The sequence below is a fragment of the Mytilus trossulus genome, chromosome 8, assembly GCF_036588685.1.
Source record: "Mytilus trossulus isolate FHL-02 chromosome 8, PNRI_Mtr1.1.1.hap1, whole genome shotgun sequence".
Taxonomy (NCBI): Eukaryota; Metazoa; Mollusca; class Bivalvia; order Mytilida; family Mytilidae; genus Mytilus; species Mytilus trossulus.
The window spans coordinates 39,374,634-39,397,790 of record NC_086380.1 but is presented as its reverse complement, the minus strand read 5'-3'; the positions used below and the strand labels follow the sequence as shown (position 1 = coordinate 39,397,790).

The 23,157-nt window shown below is 31.5% G+C and overlaps 1 protein-coding gene across 1 annotated transcript; it reads left to right on the top strand.

Annotated features, from left to right (window-relative positions):
- Window positions 1-10,607: 10,607 nt before the first annotated feature.
- LOC134681910 (uncharacterized) lies at window positions 10,608-15,401 on the top strand. Its single transcript, XM_063541543.1, has 4 exons — window positions 10,608-10,951; window positions 13,655-13,748; window positions 14,263-14,481; window positions 15,135-15,401. Exons 1-4 carry the CDS (start codon window positions 10,610-10,612, stop codon window positions 15,353-15,355), a joined length of 876 nt encoding a protein of 291 aa, XP_063397613.1. The 5' UTR covers window positions 10,608-10,609; the 3' UTR covers window positions 15,356-15,401.
- Window positions 15,402-23,157: the final 7,756 nt, after the last annotated feature.

Here is a 23,157-nt window from a genome sequence, read left to right as displayed (position 1 = left end):
CGTAAAATTCTATACATTAATTTGCTGATCTTACAGATATGCGGATTGTTTTTGAATCAATTTCTAGGTCCACTGCCCCAGGAGTACTGACTCGTGTATGTTGTCCGGCAGTACCTCATTTCACCATACCAATATATATTGAATTACCAAACGTCATATTGTTCATGATATGTTATGTACGTTTAACAAGTGAATTCAGGCGACAAAAGTTACCATTACTGTACAAACTAGTTTACCAAACTACGTCTAAAACAATATTAAGTAGGTAATCATATTTAAGTATCATAATTCTAAGACTAAATATTCGATGTTAACGAAATGGTATCTTTTCCCCCCTTAATTCTTTATGTTACTTACCTTCATTTGCCTGTACTGTAATATATTGAATAAACAGTATTCCGACCTGAAATTTCATCAACCAATTTATAAACTTTTCTGAATGTATTTTATGTTTAATCAGCATAAAGTTTCAAATTGACATATAATTTCTTCATTAATAAGCTTGGAAACTAAATTTTTGACCATAGACTATAAACGACACATATGTTTCTATTACAGTGTTATTTTGATTCTTTGTCTGTAAAACACTTTTGCTTTGGGAATTTAATAGGATACAAATTGTATGTAGTTGCCAACGCTTAACTTTATTCAGCCATTGCAAGAATCACTGTATCGTCAATGACTTGGGTACCTTCAGTTTGTTTAAACTATATGGGTCGATGCTTTGATTAAGGATGTTCGTACGTCATTTTGGGGGATTTTTGTCAGATTGTCGGAATCCTCTGGTTTTAAGCCGTATTTGTTACAACCTTTTGGAAATTTGGGTCCGCAATGCTCTTCAACTTTGTATTTGTTTGTCTTTTTAACTGTGTTGATCGTAGCGTCACTGATGAGTCTTATGTAGACGAAACGCGCGTCTGGCGTATTAAATTATAATCCTGGTACCTTTAATAACTATTCACACCATTGGGTCGATGCCACAGCTGGTTGACGTTTTGTCCCCGAGGGTATCATCAGCCCAGTAGTCAGCACTTCGGTGTTGACATGAGTATTAATAATATGGTCATATTTATAAATTTTCTTTTTACAAAATTTACATTTTTCTACAAAAAATAAGGATTTTCTCCCCCCAGGAGTAGATTACATAAGCCGTATTTGGCACAACTTTTTGGAATTTTTGGACCTCAATGCTCTTCAGCTTTGTATTTTTTTGGCTTTTTAAGTGTTTTGATCTGAGCGTCACTGATGAGTCTTGTGTTGACAAAATGCTAGTCTGGCGTATACAATTATAATCCTGGTACCTTTGATAACTATTTAACCATTTAAATGTCTTAAGAAATTTGCCCAATAACCTCTATTTTTCTTTTTATAAATCATGTATGTACAATTATAAAACATCTGTTAAAGTCTTATAAAATCCTTGATATCTTTTAATAGTTAAACTTGAAAAATCAAAAGAAAAATTTTTTTGCCATCAAAATTACAATGGCTAATATCTCCAAAACAAGCTCATTGACCTTATATTTTTTTTTGGTTCCTTTATTCAACACTTATCAATATGTTCTAGTGTTATTTATTTTTTTAAACTGAGAAGCGAACTTCCTTAATCATTTCGTTCAACTTTTACGCTGATGGTGTAGGCATTGAGTGTAAAATCACGTTTTCTCCCCGATTCCTTTTGTCTACATATTCTCTATAATTAGATTCCTAGTGAACTTTAAACTTGTTTCGATCCGAGAAATTGCTTGTGATATATCGTTCGGTGCATTCATATACTTATCATTTTCATTCTCTTCGAAAATAAAATAGCAGATTGTGTTGGTCATAAAGGTGAAATCCATCTCTGTCCTCCATAGAATTCTCTATCATCAGTTTAATATTTCAAAGTTTAAGTACGAGTCGCTAGATAAACGCAAATTGCGTCTGTAAAATTACCCATAGACGTTTTCATAATGTCAATTACAATACTATCGCTTAATTATTTTTTTTAGTAGTTCGTTGGTATTAGGAAAATGAAAGTTGTAGGGACATCAATTTTAGATGCTCAAAATATCTCAAAAACACAATAACAGTTAGGGTACTCGGTAATTCAAGAAAATGTTTCACCCTAGTAAAGATATGTTCTAATAGGCTAATAGTATCTCCATAAATATAATGGAATTGGGCATACAAACTCTTTGAATATTTCTAGAAGAAATTAATATTGACAAAAGTTACTAATTCTTATGGATGAAACTCTTGATTACTTTTTTACAAAAATGGCAATCAATATAACAGAATGTATCTCTGGTTACTGATTTGTTACTGACGGTAAAAAAGAACTGTCAAAGAACAATCTTCATTCGTTTGATGTGTTTGATCTTTTTAATGCCTTATGATTAGGGACTTTCGGCCTTACAATATTGATGAAAAATGTTTCAATCATGATAATATTTTTTTCACAACACCATAGATAAGCATAACAACAGGCGAAACACACAACTATGTTTAATCAAAGACTCCGAGTCAATCCTCAAAAAATCTAATGGACCATTTGGTAATGAATTGCTAGACAGTAGACAGGTACCCTGGGGGGGGGGGGGGGGGGGGGGGGGGGGGGGGGGGGCTAAGAACACTGTTACAACATTTCGCACCATAAGAAGTATGGTTAAACTCAGGTGGTGTCTAGAATTTCCATGTGAATTAAACTACAAACTTATAATGTAAGGACAAATGAAGGAGCCTATTGTTTTTTATCATAATTTATACCGGTTTTTTTTCTTATTTTTATTTGATTTTACGAAGTTTTATTAGTAACTATATACGATTATAGTTTTGTACATTGTGGAATACATATTAGTGAACTGCATTTGTTAACATTGATGACACGTGTTTTCTAGTGGATACGTTTTACATTTTTCATTGAAACTCATACCATAGTTACGCATTGTTATATGTTATATAAACATACTTTATGTTCAAAATGCAGGATTCGAAAGTCTATCTTGATTAATTTATTACCCATAAATATAAAAAAATGTTTATTATACTGAAACATTCATAATTGGGTATTTCACAGTAAAGCACATTTTTTCTTCTTATACAAGTATGATATATTCTCGTACTATAAAGTTTTGAAATTGAGAGGTTGGCCAGTCTGGCAGCCTTTACATATGATTATTTATTTTTTTACAGAAAACTGTAATAAGATAAACTTTTCTTGGATAAAGTGAGACATAATGTAGTACAAATTTCTCAAAAATGAGATAAACGAAGATTTAATACCATTTGAATGATAAAGAATTATTTTAAACCAACATTTATTTCATCAATCCATTCATCATTTAACAAGCCACACCTTTATATTGTTAACCTATTAATTAATAATACACATACAACTTACCAAAATAAACATTTGATATCTCATAATAGGTTGTACACGATCTCCACATCTACCTCGTACTGTAAATTAATAAAATTTCAATTCAACGAATCAACATTTCCTGTTGATTTTTGAATGTATAGTTACGTTAAATACAATATAACTGTAACATAGATATATTGTTTTCTTCATGATACATCTTATTAAAGCAAAGGAATTATTTATGAAACTACAAAAACAAATATCATGATAGATATTGATAACATTCAAATTTATTTTACTTCGATTCTACATATTGAAGAATTACTTGACATTATATTGAATATTAAAGCTATCATATGTTGACCACATCATTCATATTACTGACATCTTCTATGTACTTTTGCTAGATGTTATACAGCAAATCTCTTTAAAGATAATGTTTTGTGTTCATAATTCTTTACTGCACCGTAATATAGTGCTGTCAATCAAAATGAATTTCGTAACTTAAAATATATTATGAAATGGAAATTGGTGAATATGATCTTCATGGAATATTCATGCATATTCATGCTTTACGTTTATAATAATGTAAACGTGGCAATATGCAATTTAATCTGTTTATGTAACTAAAAAAAACAACTTACAACGTCATGGCAAAAATAAGACAGAAAGACAAACAACAGTATACAAAATACAACATAGAAAACTTTAAACTAAGCACTACGAATCTAACTTAAAACCAGGGGCAATCTCAAGTGCTTAACAAGGGTAAGCAGATCCTAGTTTACATGTTTAACATGTTGTACAATGTAGCGTCTGTTGTGTTGACCATGTATTACATAGTAAGTTCAAACTCGGTGATATTTAAGTTAAATTCGGTAGGTCTCATTCGGAAAAAGGTGGACGGGATTGTAGTTATGACAATTGGAGCATATTATTTCTCATCTGTAAAACAGATATATATATATTATGCCACAGTCAAAACACTTGTGATGGCGTCCATACTTTTTTTTGTCGAAGCGAGGGTTTCAACTTCATCACTTCGAAATATAAGTTCAATATCACTCTCATTGAAAGTAAATTAGAACATCGCGTTAAGAATGGCACATACATGCTGCTGTTGTCGATCGTTTTATGGAAGCATAAATTGAAGCCACTGTTGGTCCATACTAAACAACCTCGATAAAGTACCGAGTTATTATTTCTCAAAATAAACACTTTTTATACTATCCGGTTTTTTTTTCAATTGTTATTTACATTTTCATATAAACCGCTTTATTCTTCGCACTATATTTTTTTCAATATTTTAGGACGTAATACATCAACGGTCAATCAATCCAGTGTGATAACAATTAGCTACATTAATACATAAATATAGGCCATTTGATTAAAGGTTTTCTAAACCACCTCTATTCTAAAATTTCAGGTAGGTTTTTTTACTATTATAGCATGTATAGTGACCTCATCGTTAGATACATAAAAGCTAAAACTAAGATAGGTCATTAGACATGTCATATAAATGAAAACAATAGAAATGCATGGTTCCAAAATGTCAGTTTTAAGCGAACTGAAATTTCAGGATGCAGGTGATTTAGAAAAACTTTTTACATTTTATAACATCAAAATGTACTGCATGCACTGAATGTGCATGATGTTCCACTTACACATTGTTGCTCCATTTTTTTGATTTTATAATGCAAATTACACACTGACCTCATCGTTAGAGATTTGTTAATACATTAAAGCTACATTAATATAGGCCATAAGATAAACCACGTACAATAGAAATTGTTTACCATTTCAAAGCATTTGATCTCACAAACATAATCTAATTTGAACTTCTATATTTTTCTGTCAATTAAGTAATTGAGTGTGTTTTCATTTTGCTCGTTGTTTGACACTTTTATTATACATTTACCCGAAGATTCCTTATTCCTATCTGTTTACGTTAAATATAATACAACTTGAAAGATAAAACTGTGGATTCATAAAAAATCGTTGAATACCAGTTTTCGTTAATTTCGTGGGTACGAGAGAACCACGAAAGTTGGTATCAACGAAAATAAATGAATCCACAGTATTCCCCAATAATTGGAACCAAAAGGTTTTGGATTCCTTAGAAAAATCAATATTACACAAAAGTCATGTGTTAAACTGTTACAACAAGAACATAAACAATTTATTCATGTTCGATTGCTGTTATTTTTCCTATTTTTCTTTGTTTCTTTAAGAATGATCATACGAAATAAAATGAATAATTCTACCTCAATTTTGTATGACTGTGTTCTGTATACAACTTTTTACTAGTTTTGTATGTCTTTGAACTTTGTTTTATTATCAAGATTATATTACTGAAAAAATGTTAATTTTTTTTTTACAAATTACTGTTACATACTTTCATTATACTACAAAACTAAAAAAGGTGATTATTATTTGCATGTGATTTACTAGAAAACAGCTACCCACCGCGGATGGAACGGGTGTATAAAAAATGTCTATTTCTACATTTGTAACATGTATAGTAACGTTTTCATTGAAGATTGAGTGAGTTGACTAAATATGTTATTTTTGGATAAGTGCATTTTCTGGATGATTGTCTTAGAAATAACACTACTGGCGTGTACAAAAATGATTATTATAATCTGTAAACCAGGTAGCGATATTGATAAACATGACTGTTCATTTTTTTCTATAAATATATTTAAGACAGACAGCTAGATACCATAAACATACTATGTAAACACAAGCCAGAGTCCTAGCTTGATTTGCTATATGATATAAAAACTAAACTGACGAAAATAAGGTCATTTATTCAAATTATCATAAAATGCAAAAAAAACATTTTGCAAAATAAACATTTGACATAAAAGTTCATATTTAATATGAAATAATAATACATAATTAATACAAAATTACATCAACTGATATTATGTTTAATTGAATAAATGACAAATAATAGCAAAGGTAGGGAGAAAAATCTGCCTATTTAAAATCATAAAATGCAAAAAATACATCTTGCAAATAAAACATTTGACATAAAAGTTCATATTTAATATGAAAAAATAATATATAATTAATACGAAATTACATCAACTAATATCATGTCAATTGAATTAATGACAAAGAATAGCAAAGGTGGGGAGAAAAACCTGCCCCATAAAAAAACATGTATACATATCTACTTCAAAAGATTACATAAAGGGCGGTATGTGGGTGGGAATTTTGAACAAATTGTTTGATAAGAATCACAAGTTAACACATCAAATGCTGATGATAAAAGAAAGTGGCCACAATGCACTTACACGTGAACTTGTGCTGACCCGCAAGGTCATTCACCAATAAGAAAGTAGGACACTCTGACCCTTTGACCAGATTAGAGACATCATACATTTGCAGTATTAATAGCTCACTCTTTTATTTTAGCCGATTAGTAATAACCAGTTAAATTAGAATTATCTTCTCTGCTGTCTTAAATTATTTTATTCCGCTAAATTTTCAATTAGCAAATAAAATTGGTTATTCCAAAAATGTCTCACTGAATGTTTGGTAGTTTCATTTCCTCTATTTTTCAAGGGATCATCTCAGGCAATGAGTCGAGCATACTTACAAATATTTGTATCTGGACCTTACGCAATTAACAACTCAACAATTAATCGATCTTTGCCTCGGTGTTTGGGAAAAAAATACTACCCTCTTAAAGTTAAAAACACGTTTTCCTCTCATCACAACTTTTAATTCTTTTAAAAACGAATGTCCTAGAGTTTTTCTTTCAGGCAACATAGTCCTCATACAGCGAACACTTTTGCATCAAAATCCTACATAGTTTTTAGAACTTAAAGAAAATCTCACAGCAACAATTCATTTTCATGTACGTGTATTATAAAAACAAATCCTTCTTTTAAAAAAATGAGTGTAATGTGAAAATAACAGCAGTTTCCTTACATAACATGTAGACAGCGCCACTTTGTACCCTAATACAGAAGTCAACTTTTCATTACAATGTATGTATTTTCTCGTATCTTGCTACTTGACTATATGTACCGATTAACACATTAATGCCCATGTTATTAGTTATGTTTGACTTAAAACTTAAGTAAATTTTCCTGTACAAGTCATACAAACTTATAAGTAAGGGTTATCGTACCAATATTGTAATTAGATCTCTGAATATAGTTCACATTGGCACTAATATTGATTTTGTCATTAGCAAATTAAAACATAACTAAATTTCATTATCTTTTGAGGCGAGATGTATAGGGGACACAGCCACGTTAACTTTTATTTCTATAGAAGTCGCTCTTCACTATACTACTACCTGTCGATACATTTATTTTTGGCATTGCACAAGTCATGTCTTCTTTGACTATTAATGACGTTAAAATACTAAATCCCTGTGATGTGTTTTAGTCGATTTTAGTCTCTGATGCATGATTTTTTACTATTAATTGGTTTTGGCTTTTAACTAGCTGTCAGTAACTGCGAGTACTCTCAAATCGTATTTTCTTGTTAATTCGACCTGTTGATACTGTTTATAATGCTTTTTTGTCATTTTTTATTTATATGGATCTTGGCTGTATACCAGCTTTGATTATTTGTAATATCTTCAATTTTTCACTTATTCTTACAACATTTGTATAAACTTCAAGATTATAAAAAACCGGTTTTTTTCTAAAGTGAACATTGATTGGTTAAATATTTCTCAGTGTGTTTGAATTTGTTTGATAGCCTTTTGGTCATGACTGTTTGTCTCTAATATTTAATTAACTGTGCATTTGTATTCAGATATCGCAGATCAAATTTATTCGTTCTTTGTGTAATCATACGTTTTTTGATTGAGTTAAGTCTGCTAATTGATATTTTATCGTATGTTTTTATATGTTGTGATGTTATGCTATTGTTTCAGGAAAAAGGGAGAAGGTTTGGGCCCATTAAAACGTTTAATCCCGCTGCAAATGTTTGCACCTGTCCTAAGTCAGGAATCTGATGTACAGTAGTTGTCGTTTGTTTATGTAATATATACGTGTTTCTCGTTTCTCGTTTTGTTTATATAGATTAGACCGTTGGTTTTCCCGTTTGAATGGTTTTACACTAGTAATTTTGGGGCCCTTTATAGCTTGTTGTTCGGTGTGAGCCAAGGCTCCGTGTTGAAGGCCGTACTTTAACCTATAATGGTTTAATTTTTAAATTGTTATTTGGATGGAGAGTTGTCTCATTGGCACTCACACCACATCTTCCTATATCTATATAGTAATTCTTAAATAGGAAAAGGCAGAAAAAACGAAGGGGATATTCGATATTCGTCCGTCGAAAAGAGATCGTTTAAACGAGAAGACCTCATTTTGTGTGTCGCGTCTCTTCCTCCGACAATAGATTAATCATCATGCCTATGTCTTTTATAGGTACTATGCATAGTCGTATTTGTCATCCATTATCATGACTATTCATGATCAGTTTGGGTTATTTTGGGAGAAAAACGAAAATAAAGACGTCCGGATATTATTTCCGTCATCAGACCGACTTAAATGTCGGACATGACTACCGGTTTTAACATTGAGAACCAATCGTATGATTAATAACAAAAATGATAAATAAATAAGCCAATCAGAATGTTGTCCATATCGTGGTTTTTAGATCGTAAGAACCACTTCTATTATACCTCGATTCTTACTTGCACATAATTTTCATAAGTACTCGGACGGGAACAGGACACGTATTTTTGCGTTTATCTGCATGCACTGAATTCTATGATTAAAATACTACTGTTATATCTAGACGCCTTATAGTAAAGTAGGGATCGCCATGTAGAAGAAACTTAGAATAAATAGTTAATAGAAAATTAAATACCCTTTAATATTTATAATATGGATACGTATGTTCATAGCACAGACATTGAATGTACACATTGTACATGTACACTATGTCTCTGTTCATAGTATACAGAAACGCGAAAATAATGGATTACATGTATAGCAGCAAACAAAATGATAACGGATTTGGAAAAGAGAGAGAGAGATTAAAAATATTGTCCTATCTCCGTGTACTTAGATACGTGTACGTATATGACTCTTGATATCATTTCTCAAATTCTCCAGACATAAAATCTTTAACACAACTTTCACATACTTTCAACCAAGCTTAATTGCGCTTTTAAGTAAACAGAATTTCCTGTTTTAAACTTGCACAAAAAATTCATAAAAGTACTCGGGGACAGCACAATAATTATCGGGTTGATAGAGACTCTCTCTATAATATAGCAGTGATCACCTATAAGAAGAAACTTTAAATTGATAGTTAACACATGGGTAATAGCAAATACACTTTATTCAAAGGATGCATATGTTCATAGTATACATAAACGCAAAACATAATGTAATTTAACAGAAAAATGAATAATAACGGATTTTGGAAAAAAAAGAAAGGGCGGAAACTGTTTCCATGTGCCTATGAATTTCGATATTTTTTCTGAAATTCTCCAGACATAAAATCTTTTACTAAAATTCTCCAGACACAAAATCTTTTAGAAAATTTCTCCCTACAACAGTGTATATTCGAAGTGTGCTCTAGTATTTTTTGATTGTGTACATTCAAATTGTGTAAACATGGCTTTATAGAAGTGTTATATCATTCTATTAAAAAAATATTATAGTTTTTTTAGGTGTCTTCGAAATTCACCTGGCTAATATATGCCCCAAACCTACAATTCCTTGTACAACATATTTTGTATTCAAATATATATAAAACTTAAAATTAGTTAGAATATTTAAATTGAAGTAACATTGTTGTAAAATAGCTGACTTCAAATTTTAATCGAACATGTGAAATGTTTCTCTTGTAAATATCTGCCCTGTCGTCCATTTCATTCCCAATGATCCCGTATTAATTAAACATCAACTTATAACACATTGATATCAATGTCCTCGTGAATACTTCGCTCAGAACACTGCTTGACCGCGTTTATTTTTTCTTGGAATTCCGGTTCTTTTGTCATTTTAATCAATTAAAAATAAACAATAAATGTATGTATCGGCTTGTATTACCAATACCATATAGATTATTATTGATGGTAGTTCATTTTCAAAACAAAAACTTTGATGTCATATCATATGATACTTTAGAATTTTATTGATATATTCTCAGCAACACAAATAACGCACAACATTGTAGATTGTATTGGTTTTGTTTAATTGCCCCAATCATTTGAAGGGAAAACATATCTTGCGGTTTAAATATTCGGAAATTATCTAGTTCCAAGCTCAATTAAAGACCATGCACTTTATTTTTTCTCGATGGATTATCTGCAGTATACAATTAATACTTATAATCTATAGAATTCGACAAATCTCAGCTGCGGAGGGTAAAACCAAAATCTTTACGATTAATCCGGATGAAAAGGATGCTAAATTACAAGGATTCACCTATCGTTCGTTTGATCATATATCACCAAGAGCATGCTTCAAAGAATGTATAAGCCGACAACGTTGCTTTTCTTTCAACTATAACAAGGTTCATTTTACATGTGAGATTAATCTGAAACCAGATTCTGTTTCTTTAGTGTACTTCCCAAATGTTATTGGTTATATCTACGTTGTGATTCAACATTACAGAGGGGTAAGTTAATGACAGCCAAGTGGTCAGCACTTCTGTGTTGACTTGAGTTATCATTGATATGTTCATAATCATAAATTAACTGTCAACAAAACTTTGAATTTTGAAATACTAAGGCTTTTCTACCTCAGGAATATTTTACCTTAGCTGTATTTGGCAAAACTTTTAGGATTTATTCTGTCCTCAATCCTCTTTAATTTCGTACTTTATTTTGCTTTTTTAACATTATTTGTATTCGTCTTTTGAAGACGAAAATCGCGTCTGGCGTAAATATTAAATTTTAATCCAGGCATCTTTGATGAGTTTATTTCATATTTGATTGAAACAGTGAATGAATTAAAAAAAAAAAATTTATACAACAGGAACATATACATGATATATATTAAATATACTGTTCCAAGATGCAACAAGTAGTGTTGCAACTTCTTCGTCACATGCTCGTTCATTATCATGTTTTGGTTTTTGTAAATTGCCTTCTAAAGTGAAAAAGTACCTACTGTATAGTTGACTATAAATAGCCACGACATGAAAAATATAAAACAATTAAAAATCAATTGTTCAGAGAACAATTGAAGGTCTTTCAACCAATAAGGATCTATTTTGATATGCAAATATTAAAATTCAGTGGAAAATGTCAGTTCAAATGGCTTAATGATGTATAATATGAATTTCGAGCAAAGGTTTAAATCTAGAACGTCCAATTAACCTATGACCTTGACCTCAATTTCAAGTTCATAAACCAAGGACCCCAAATCAAAAGACCTTAGGTCTCTAATATGTATGGTTCATGAATAATATCACTTTACGCATAATTCTAAATATAAGAGGGGCAAAAACGTTCATTTATTGTCTATGCACCCATTCATTCAAAATTTCTAAGTTACAACATGTCGCAACTAACAATTTAGTAAAAATAATTTAGTAAATATCTTATCAGATTAATGAAAATAAGTATAAAAATAAGCCAAAATCAAAATTTAGAATTTGACCTTGACCTAATTATCATATTTTTGGACCAAGGATCTTAGATCAAAAGACCCTAGGTCCCTGTCACTTATGGTTAACCAGTTAGAAATGCATATCACTTATATCATATACAAAAGGGGGGATAACTCTCATATGGAGTCTCCGGATAGCTTCGGTTAAAATTAAAATCCTTATCCTGAAGATGTAACGAGCAATTTGGTAAAATGAATGTGTCGTTATCTTTTGCGGTTGCGAAGGAGTAGTGGCCACAAGAAAAACCGTGTTTTGGGGAGATAACTCGTACAACGTAAAGTTTCTAGTTACCCCTTTGTCAATTCTTTAAGCGTATAAACTTTTCGATATCATATTACAAATATCTAAGCGACATGTTTTGAAATATCAGTAATACGCAAGAAAAAAGTTAGGCGGAAGAAAAAAAAATAATCAGAACAAAACCTATAGATCTTTCAACCAAAAAGGTTGAAAGACCTCATTAAAACGAGAAAAATACAGCCTCATTTATAACAAAGCAATTGACAGAGAATAAAATTAAATGACAAGAACAAGCGACAACTACTAAAATGCGGTAACCAGCTTTTTGACAGGCATTCACAGAATATTGTGGGTGAAACATGTGTGCATTAAAACCTCCTAAACCTACGACAGTGATGTAGCAGCACTACATAAGAACACAATGTAAACAAAGGATTGGTAGAAGCACGAACACAACTTACATAAAACTTAACTAACGATATAGGTAAAACTCGCAGTTGTTGAAAACTATATCAAAGTGAATAACTATAGAAAACAGAGAATTCTCCAAGAATAATGTATCAATTATTAAACACGGATTAAGTATAAAGACGCCATAAACAGTTTAAGATACGCATGCTCTTGTACAATGCCAAAAAAAATACTAATAAATGGTATTTACGCAAGATGTGAGCTAAGTTCTCACAACTGAAAACAATGTAGTTTAATTGATTACACTTAAGAATATTTCAAATCAAATTATTAATTAGTTTACGTACTAGGCTGTATCTTCATTTACGGGCTTTATAATTAATATCTCAGTAAAAATTACGATGTGATATCCCTTTCTGATATAAATCATACACATGTATACATGTACATGTACAGAAATCTTCCTTACCGTTTCTTTTAAAGAGTTCAATAAAAGTTTTAATTAATAACGAATCAAAAAGTCAAAGTGTATTGGTAATACAAACTGGTTCATTACAATTCGCTGAAATTTAATCTTAATTTTATACCATGTATTATGTTAATTTGTGAAAATTGATCATCAATATTTTAAATATGAATTCCAATTCTTTGTTTCATTAATTCTATACATTTGTAGTTTTTACATTGTTGTATATTAATCATATATATATTTGATTTAAATTCAATATCAACATGATCATAGAGATAATCTAGTTTTATTGTTTTGAGATAGAATTGCCAGTTACTTTTTCTCTTTGACATTGAATTAATTTAAAATCAATCAAGTATCACAAATCAGATATTCAGTTTCAATTTTGCATTAACATTGGCCTATTTTAATCATTAATGTTATATTCCAATATGGAAAGACAATGACGAACACATATTAGTAAAAGAATAGCATTTTCATTTGTCCTATATGTTTAAAGTAAAATCACATATATACTGAACTCAGAGGAAAAAACAATCGGAAAGTCCCATATTTATAATGAAGTAATATTAGTATGAATATTTCAGAATCCCTTGTTTGACCCCTGTATAGAAAATCCATGCATCACAGATGAAGTGTGTAAAAGCCTAAAAAATAACAAAACTGTGTGTGTAAAAGATGGTACGTATAAAACCATAGACATCTGTTTGCCAAAACCCAATAACAAGATATTTTCGAAGACTTACATCCCCTTTGATACTAAAATAGTTTTCATAGCTGTTAGTTATTGAAGCATGATGTCTAAATGAATTGATTCATGCGTGTATGGTACATGAATCTCTTACCAAATCGATGTATCAACACTAAGTCATTTTTACAAGCAGAGTTCGATCGTAAAATGTTTGAAGAAATACCTTTAGTTGGTTTGTTTCGAAAATGGAAGAGTAAATATTAGACGCAATAAAACCGTTTTGGTTGCATATATTTCATTTATATTTGAAGGAAAGATATCGTCATCCTTGCAAGAAACTCAACATTGTTACAATTTACTACGGTATAACAGCTTAATATTGTGTATATAACTGGAATCTAAATAGTTTGATGATAAGTTTTGGGCATAAACAATAATTTTTTCAAAATCTTAAAAACGAAAATGGAACAAAAAATATTCCATCTAATTGATTTGTACTTTCAGGTTTTAATATACCGCACAAAACACCTTCAAATGTGGCGCTTAGAAAATACACTCAACAAATATCAACAGCAGGGTCCGACTTGGCTGCATCCAAAGCAGTTGATGGCTTAACAAATACGTGGTCACGTACGAACTTAGAACTATTACCGTATTTGTGGGTTGATCTTGGAACCATTTATAACATCATTCGGATTGAAATTATAAATCGAAATGATTATGGTACGTTTTTAATGTATATTGAATGTAACTCTAAATGATGTTCACAAATTGGCGGATACCACTCTTTGGTTTGTATAACATGGTCATAGTAAAGGATAATTGGCCCTTTCGCAAATGGATAGTTTAACTACCAAAACTGTTTTAAAACCTGATATGATTATAATCTTCATCTTTACATTTTCAAACAAGATAATAAACATTATTCAGATCATAGACACACACAATTGAACTGTTGTAATGTCACTAGTCGAAGCAACTTGTCGTGTATATTTTTGCCACACGAGGTGCGATTAATAAAACTAACAATTGATACCAGGCTACACTGGTTTACACCAAATTCGGATGTAATCTAAAGACAGACTCATCGTCTTAATGAGTAGTAAATACGGCAAGTCACGTTTAATTTATAGTTTGTATACCAATTTAGCTGTATAAACTATAAAGTAAAGCTAATGTATAACATGAACAATACATATATCTCTTTTAGTGTCTGCATTTTCCTAGATTTATGAGTATAAACTTGCCCCAGGGTTAAATACATGCTCTTTATCAATGGGACTTTTATAAAACTGTACTTCTTTTTAGTTGTATATTGCATTGGCAATTGACAGCTGTAAGTAAACGGTAAATGTGCTATTTTTTCTGTTCTACAGGCTACAGGTTGCATGATCTTGATATAACCGTTGGACTTCACCTTGATCACATGTCGATGTGCGCGCATTACATAGGCCCAGGTACTAATGGAGAACATCTTATATTTCAGTGCAAAGGGTGGTATATAGAAAGTCGTTTTGTCAAAATGACAATCATCAAAGGGTCAGAATATTTACAGTTTGGAGAGATCAAAGTTTTCGGATATGAAATAATAAGATAGTTTACAGTACATATAAAGTGTTATATTTACAGATAGCAGAGATTACAGATTTCGGTTAGCTGACATTACGATAAACATCAAAAATTTTCAGCTGTCATAATTTTTGTTTTTCATGTTCGTCTTCATTAACTACTTGATCATATTTTGAATCTAAAACTTGGGAAGAAAATGTATTTCAATCATTATATTTAATACATTTTGAGATAGTGCTATATATCTTTTTATATTTATGTTTATGTTTATATCGTGTAATGTGCCAGTTGATTATTGTCGAGTTGTGACCGTAGATTATTGTTCTCCTCTCATATTTAATGCGTTTCCCTCAGTTTTAGTTTGTTACCCAAATTTTGTTTTTTTGTCCATAGATTTACGAGTTTTGAACAGCAGTATACTACTGTTGCCTTATTCATCTTGATATTTAATTTGATGGCGTCTAGACTAACATTTACACGAAACGAAGCTACATGTCATCTCGCCCATGCCCTGCAAATTGTTAATTTTAATCTATTATAAATTTTTGAGTCAGATCGGTGAGATGGATTTGACAACTAGTTCCCCCTTTAATAGATACGTAAACAACAAATAGGTCAACAGAAACCATTTAGTGAACGTTAAAATTTTTAGCAGGATATATTAATTAAAAACGTAGGCATGGCTGAAATGTTAAGGAGACTTTTTTTAACATATTTTTGATTTTCGGCTTAAATTTGAAGAGAGGCTAAAGTTCCCAAAAGTTCATTTAAATTCAAAAAACGAAATTAAGACAAAAAAAAAAAACATAACATAGACAGACACCTAAATACTGAGCAAGAAGAACCCCGTAAAAGACCGGGGTTGGTATAAGGTGCTCTGGAAGGGTTTAAAAGGAACTGTAAATGCCAAAAATGGCAATCTATTCACGATCTACGGCTAGTTTAGTATTATCTCAACTAAATATAAATGCAAAGAAAACCAACATAATATTTGATTATTGCTTTGATCACTTTCCTTGGCTGACTGATAAAATTCACTTACTTTTATGCATTGTGTCATTTTAGTACTTGCCTGATATTAAATATGTTAAAAAAGGGCCGAAATATACCAAATGGACAGTCATACTCATAAATCTAAAATAAACTGACAACGCCCTGGCTAAAAATTAAAAAGACATTCAGACAAACATAGTACACATGACACAACAAAGAAAACTAAAGAATAAACAACACGAACCCCACCAAGAACTAGGGGTGATCTCTGGTGCAACGGAGGGGTGAGCAGATCCTGCTCCACATGTGGCAATTATTTCTAATTTCTAAACACATATTGAACTTTTCACTTTTTACTTTACTGAAATTCATTTGGCTCGTTTAATTTTCTTAAAATTTTGACAAAATAATAACATTGACCATTTGAAAAAATACAAAAATTTCTAAAAACTTGAACCAATCACTTTCTCGGAAAAAATGGATGAATATATAGCAGATTGACAAACACTAATGTTGATTATTAAGAAGCTTTTAAAACATTTACTTGACATCACAATGTGATTACAACATTTAGCTGATTTTTCAGAGTTATCTCCCTGTAGTTTTAGGCATAACCTTTTTAAAATCTGTCTTATTTATTATTCAATGTCACCTGAAATAATATTCCTTTCCTGAAATTCAGTTATTTTTTTTCTAAATTTTAGTTCGTTTAGCCTCCGCGGTCACACCTTACCGGATAGCACGAACAGACGCCTAACGAATGCAAATAAAAGTTGTTCGTGGACAAAATTATTATCCTTTGGGAGTCCGTTGATGTACTGCCCAAATAAAACGGACGTGTAACGGAAGCATAACGGACATACACCGGATATGCAACGTACGAGAACGGACACGTACCGGACAGAACGGATGTCGAACGTACATCCTACGGACGAGTAACGCATAAAACGGACACCTAACAGAAGCGGATAAAACGGATGAACAAGATATACGGAAAAATCAAAGGCGACAATAATAATACATGTAAATCGCATAAATATTTAAAATGTCTTTGTGTAACTGGTTTAGGTTTGTTCTTAAAAATTCCACCAAAGGGCAGTATCTGGCCTAAATAATAATTGCTTGATTGTGAAGACGTGCCTATTCTCTAAGATCGATTATGAATTATAAGAATTCGTGAACCTTAAGAAATCTGCCATACCAATAATTGGCATTTCTGACGCGAAATTTTCAATTGGCATTTATCCGTTTCAGAGTCGTTCATCATCCGTTTTATCCGTTATACGTCCGGTAGAAGTCCGTTTCTCATACGTTCACCATCCGTTTTATCCGTTAAACGTCCGGTAGAAGTCCGTTGGTGAATTTATCTTCCAGACCGCCAAGGGATGTATAACGGACACGTTACGGATACAAAACAGAAACGAAACGGACAAGTACCGTACACAACGGACGCCTAACGGACGTTCAACAGACATTTTATCCGTTAGACGTCCGTTCAAAATTTTGAACATGCTCAAAATTTTCCACCGGACAGAACGGACGTCGACCGATAAAACGTACGCTTAACGGACATACAACGGATATGGATGGACGGCTAACGGATAAGAACGGACGGCTTACGGACATGAACGGATTAAAAAAAAGTTATCCGTTAAGCGTCCGTTCGCGCTATCCGGTGAGGTGTGACAGAGGCTTTTGAAATACTTTTGTGATAAAATCTGCATCAATTTGTTTTGTTTTTCTCTGATTAATGGCATCTTACATATAATATGTTACCATTGACCGTTCAGCCGGTCGTTAATCCAGTCCTCGTTTCCGCACTTTTAATTTTGAATCCATGTCTTACTATATATAGTAAGTACTTGGAGATAAAGTGGTTAATTTAAACACATGCCAAACTGATGAATTCACTGACTCATCTGAAGATTGATATTCAAATTAAAAGTAATAAAATCTGATAAGAACATTGACAATGATAAGCATACAACGGTATAATATATACATAATATATATAGTTATTGATGACAATCAGCTCACGAACATGTAAACAAATAAATAGAACAACTATTCATGAGTAAGAAAATCTCAAACAAGATACAAGGTAATGAATCAGACAAAAATATGGCACTTGATAGACCTTCCAAATGAACAGTACTAGTATGCATGGTAACTTTAACAAAATTGTTTATAAAATTACATCAACAATATAAATGAGAGGCAAACGATACAATTGAAACTGGTATGTAAAAATCAAACTGACAACGACATGGCTTCAAAGGAAAGACCATCAGACAGACAATAGAACACAAAACATAACATAGAAAAACTTGGAGTTGATCTTAAGTACTCCGGTAACTTATACTAAAAATCAAAATTATAAAAATACTGAACTTAGAGGAAAATCAATTCGGAAAGTCCATAATCAAATGGCAAAATCAAAAAACAAAATGCATCAAAAACGAATGGACAAGAACTGTCATATTCATGACTTGGTTACAGGCATTTTCAAATGTGGAAAATGGTAGATTAAACCTGGTGTTATAGCACTAACCCTAAAATAAGTGAAGCACCTGATGTTCAGTGGTTTTCGTTTGTTGATGTGGTTTATAAGTGTATCTCATTTCGCTTTTGTTTTTACAGCTTATACCGTTGGATTCCCTGCTTGAATAGTTTCACGCTGCTCATTTTTTCTGCCATTTACAGCTTGTTGTTCGGTGTAAGCCCGGACTCCGTGTTGGAGACCGTAATTTCACCTATAATGGTTTTCTTTTACAAATTTTGACTTGGATGGAAAGTTGTCTCCTTGCCCTCATACCAAATCTTATATATGAAATTTCTTTCACATATTGCGGACAGCAATTTATACCCGAAGGTGAAGTTGAAAGTTGGTTAACCGTTATCGAATATCCGTTTCACAGATGATATCAGAAATGTTTCTTGTGTCGTTACTAAAATTACGTTCCCTTTTCACTAATGTGACTTACCGAATTAAATTGTTTATCAAGATTGTAATAGCATGAGCAATACGACATGTGCCACGTGTGGAGCCGGATCAGCCCCCATGTTTCAGAGGCGGTTACTTTTTGTTAGTGTTGCTACAAAAACAAACATTTACTAGTATTAAATTGTACCACCGGTATAAGGAATTAATTCGTAAATATAACTCAACATGCAGACATCTAAAACGTTCAGGTTTTTCACATTCAATTTTTTATGGTAATATTTTTACAAAGCATAAAAATGTCAGTTTTCACCTCAAAATGTTACAAAACCTTTAAACATACTCAGTAAAGGTGATATAGTTACGATACTGTTGTTAGGTCATTAATGATTGCATATTTTGGCTTTAATATTTATTCACTTATAGGGTCTTGGCATGGAAGCTAAAACATTTATTTAAAAAAAACCAGTTGTTAGCATGACACTGGTTATGTTCTTTTCATATATTTTATGATTGTATGATACTTAACCATTAACGGGAGGATTGTGCCTGATATTTATATGATGAAGAGGTAATCTTTTAAATCAGTTTAATTAAGGTCTGGAGCTAGCATGTCAATTAACTGCTAGTAGTCTGTGGTTATTTATGTATATTTGTCATTTTATTTATTTCTTTTGTTACATCTTTTGACATCGGACTTGGACTTCTCTTGAACTGAATTTAAATGTGCGTATTGTTATTCGTTTACTTTTCTACATTGGCTAGATGTATAGGGGGGGGTTGAGATCTCATAAACATGTTTAACCCCGCCGCAATTTTGCGTCTGTCCAAAGTCAGGAGCCTCTGTCCTTTGTTTGTCTTGTATTTTTTTTTAATTTTAGTTTCTTGTGTATAATTCGGAGTTGAGTATGACGTCCATTATTATTGAACTAGTATAGATATTATTTTAGAGGCCATCTGAAGGACACCTACGTGTGCGTGAATTCTCGCTACCTTGAAGACGCATTGGCGGCCTTCGCTTGTTGTCTGCATTATGGTCGGGTTGTTGTCGCTTTGATACATTCCCCTTTCCTTTCTCAGTTTTATTGCTCCCAAGACTACTTCTTGTTCATGTACCTTTTTAGAATGTTTAACTAACATTTTAATGTATTTATCCATTAATGTATTAATTTCATTAGACATTCACTGAGACTCTTAAACAAAAGATAAATGAAAATTAAATTTTAAAACTAACATTGAGTTAAGACAATGCCAATAAGTTCAAAAAGTTACAAGCAAACAAAAAAAAAACAACGAAAGAAATTAAAAAAAATAATTATGATAGAAACCTCAAATACTCAAACATGTAGAACAGAGCTGTCCTAAAAAGTATAATGCAAATATAAATGCGTATAATTTTTATGATAATGAAGAAGATATTGAAGCATCACTTGGTGTTTCATGCGTCCTTGTCATACATTTTCTTACAAATGACCTCAAAACAAAACCAACTGAAAAGTGTGTTAATAAAAAATCAAAATTGAAGATGATACCAAAACCATTACATCTTTTCCTAAACCAAGAGTTGTTAAAGAAAGCATAACAATTCTCAAGAATTTTAAGATTTCACTAACAGAAGTACAGTTTTTTTCTTTGGACATTTTAAATGATAAACTAAAATAATTAAGTCTTGGGCATTTTGGGAGCAAGTGAAGTATAAGTTGCCAACTGTTTTCTTTGCTGACATGATAAACTGAATGCTTGTAAATACCAATAAGAAGCATTTGATTAATTTGAGAAAACTATATTGACCGAATTAGAAATCAATAATATCTTCGGTCTGTGATGTTTTATTTTGACTTACATAAACTTGTTATCTATCAGAGCTAAATTTCCTCTAAGCATATATATATTATTGTCATATCTTGTGTTGTTTATTATTTCAAATTATATAGAGTTTGGTATACTTACCAAGTTATTATATCTTCGCCGAAATACCACCTAATCATTTAATTGATATTCATGCAAAAGAAAGCAATTATACACAAGCTTTATTTTAAAAAAAATAGATATAAAACACCCGGATATGACAAAATGTAAAAAGTATAGAAAACTATCGGTTTTATTCATACCTTACCGATAGAAACGTTATTCTTTCGTTAGTTGACAGTGATGGTCATACTAGTATTGAATTGAAGCGATGCTATTTGCCCGGTGAACATGCCAACATTCGCTTTTACGACTTAAGATAAGATTTGGATAATATCACGTCCACTATACATGCTATAGAACTGTTGTCGACGTTTTTTGTAACCAAATGAATTATAATTAGTTCTGTCTTCAGTGCCTGCTAGGAGAGTTCTAACGGACACTACGCTTACGATTTTAATGACAAAACAGAAAACAAAAATTCTTAGTGATTTGATGGGCAGAGAATTATCACTCTTTCAAAAGAAATGAATAATAACAAAAGTTTGACACAAGACACATGACTCAACCTACATATTAGTTTGAAAAAACAACAAGTGTACAAGATGCAGAAAACTCATCATACATTGATATCTTTAAAAGTATTATTATCTTTTTTGATTTTGTCATGATTTTTTCTCTTCCAAGTAATTCATGTTTCTCAAAATAAACTGAACTTGAAACTCGCCTTTTTTACCAAACTTTTCTCACTGAATACCTTCCTTACTTTGTATCGCTTCTCTTCATACACAGTAAGAGATAAGCTCAACTATTTGTTTTGTTTTCTGAATGTGCTGTTCAGTTTGTGCTGAAAAGATTTATTTTCATGTAACAAGTACATGTATTTGAGTGCAAGGTCAAGGGTCATGTTCTCAAATTTATTTCGCCTACAATGCAACTCCCAAAAATCCGTTAATGTTATAAAAAAATTAAGTTTTTGTCCTTTTTAAAGTAGTGACTGGACGTAATGCTGATTGACTTTGACACTGGTTATGTATTTCATCCTTTGAATTCTTAAACAAGATGATTTGTAGAATTGATTATTAATCATACATAATAGAGACTTGGAGTTGTGTGGTTTGCAAATCTGGATCTCTGAAAAATTGAAGTCTTGGTCAAAAGTGGAATTGACACATCACATTTTGACCTTTGCCATTTGCATTCTTGTTTGTAGATGATAAAACCATACACTCAGGACAAACCAGTATATGTTCGGTATCCGCATGACGTTGATATTGATCATATTAAGTATGTATAAACCCGAAGAAGCAAAATATATACAAAGTGGAATTATATATTTTGTAAAATCAATTAAAATAACCAATATTTTGAAACCGATGCAGTCGATGAAAACGAACTAAAAACGGCACAACAAAAAAGTCTACAAACCAAAACCTATAAAACAGGATAGTACATTCAAATCTTCTGTATAAACATGTGAGTTTGGACGACATTTAATCGTAAATTTTTGGTTGGTGAAATTGCAGCAGCTGTTAAAAAAATGTATACTGTGGATTCATTATCATTCGTTGGATACCAATTTTCGTGGATTTCGTGGGCACAGTCAAACCACGAAATTCAATATTCAACGAATGATAATTTTTCTATAGGTTTGAATGCAGACTTCAGCAAAACCACGAAATTAAATATCCATGAATATGCAAGTTTTTCTAAATCCACGAAAATTGGTACCAACGAAAATAAATGAATCCACAGTATTTTTTTCTACCCTGGTATACTTCTGTACTTTAAAAAGCTTAAATCTATCTGAAATTTTGGTCAAGTTAATCTTGCTCAGTCTTTCTTTCGTTTTTTGTGTGGTTTTTTTTTTGGCTGACTTTTTGTTATTTGTTATTTTGTGTTTGGCGTTTACAGTTTCACTTGGACTAGTTGTGAGTGGTCCTTTGGTTTCTGCCGCCTCATTTTTATTAGACGTATAAAATAAATGT

Excerpts from the sequence above, each read along its gene's own strand:
- LOC134681910 (XM_063541543.1), top strand. The coding sequence starts at position 10,610 with ATGCACTTTATTTTTTCTCGATGGATTATCTGCAGTATACAATTAATA. Across the intron at positions 10,952-13,654 it reads TGATTCAACATTACAGAGGG|AATCCCTTGTTTGACCCCTG; the intron begins GTAAGTTAATGA and ends TGAATATTTCAG. Across the intron at positions 13,749-14,262 it reads AACTGTGTGTGTAAAAGATG|GTTTTAATATACCGCACAAA; the intron begins GTACGTATAAAA and ends TTGTACTTTCAG.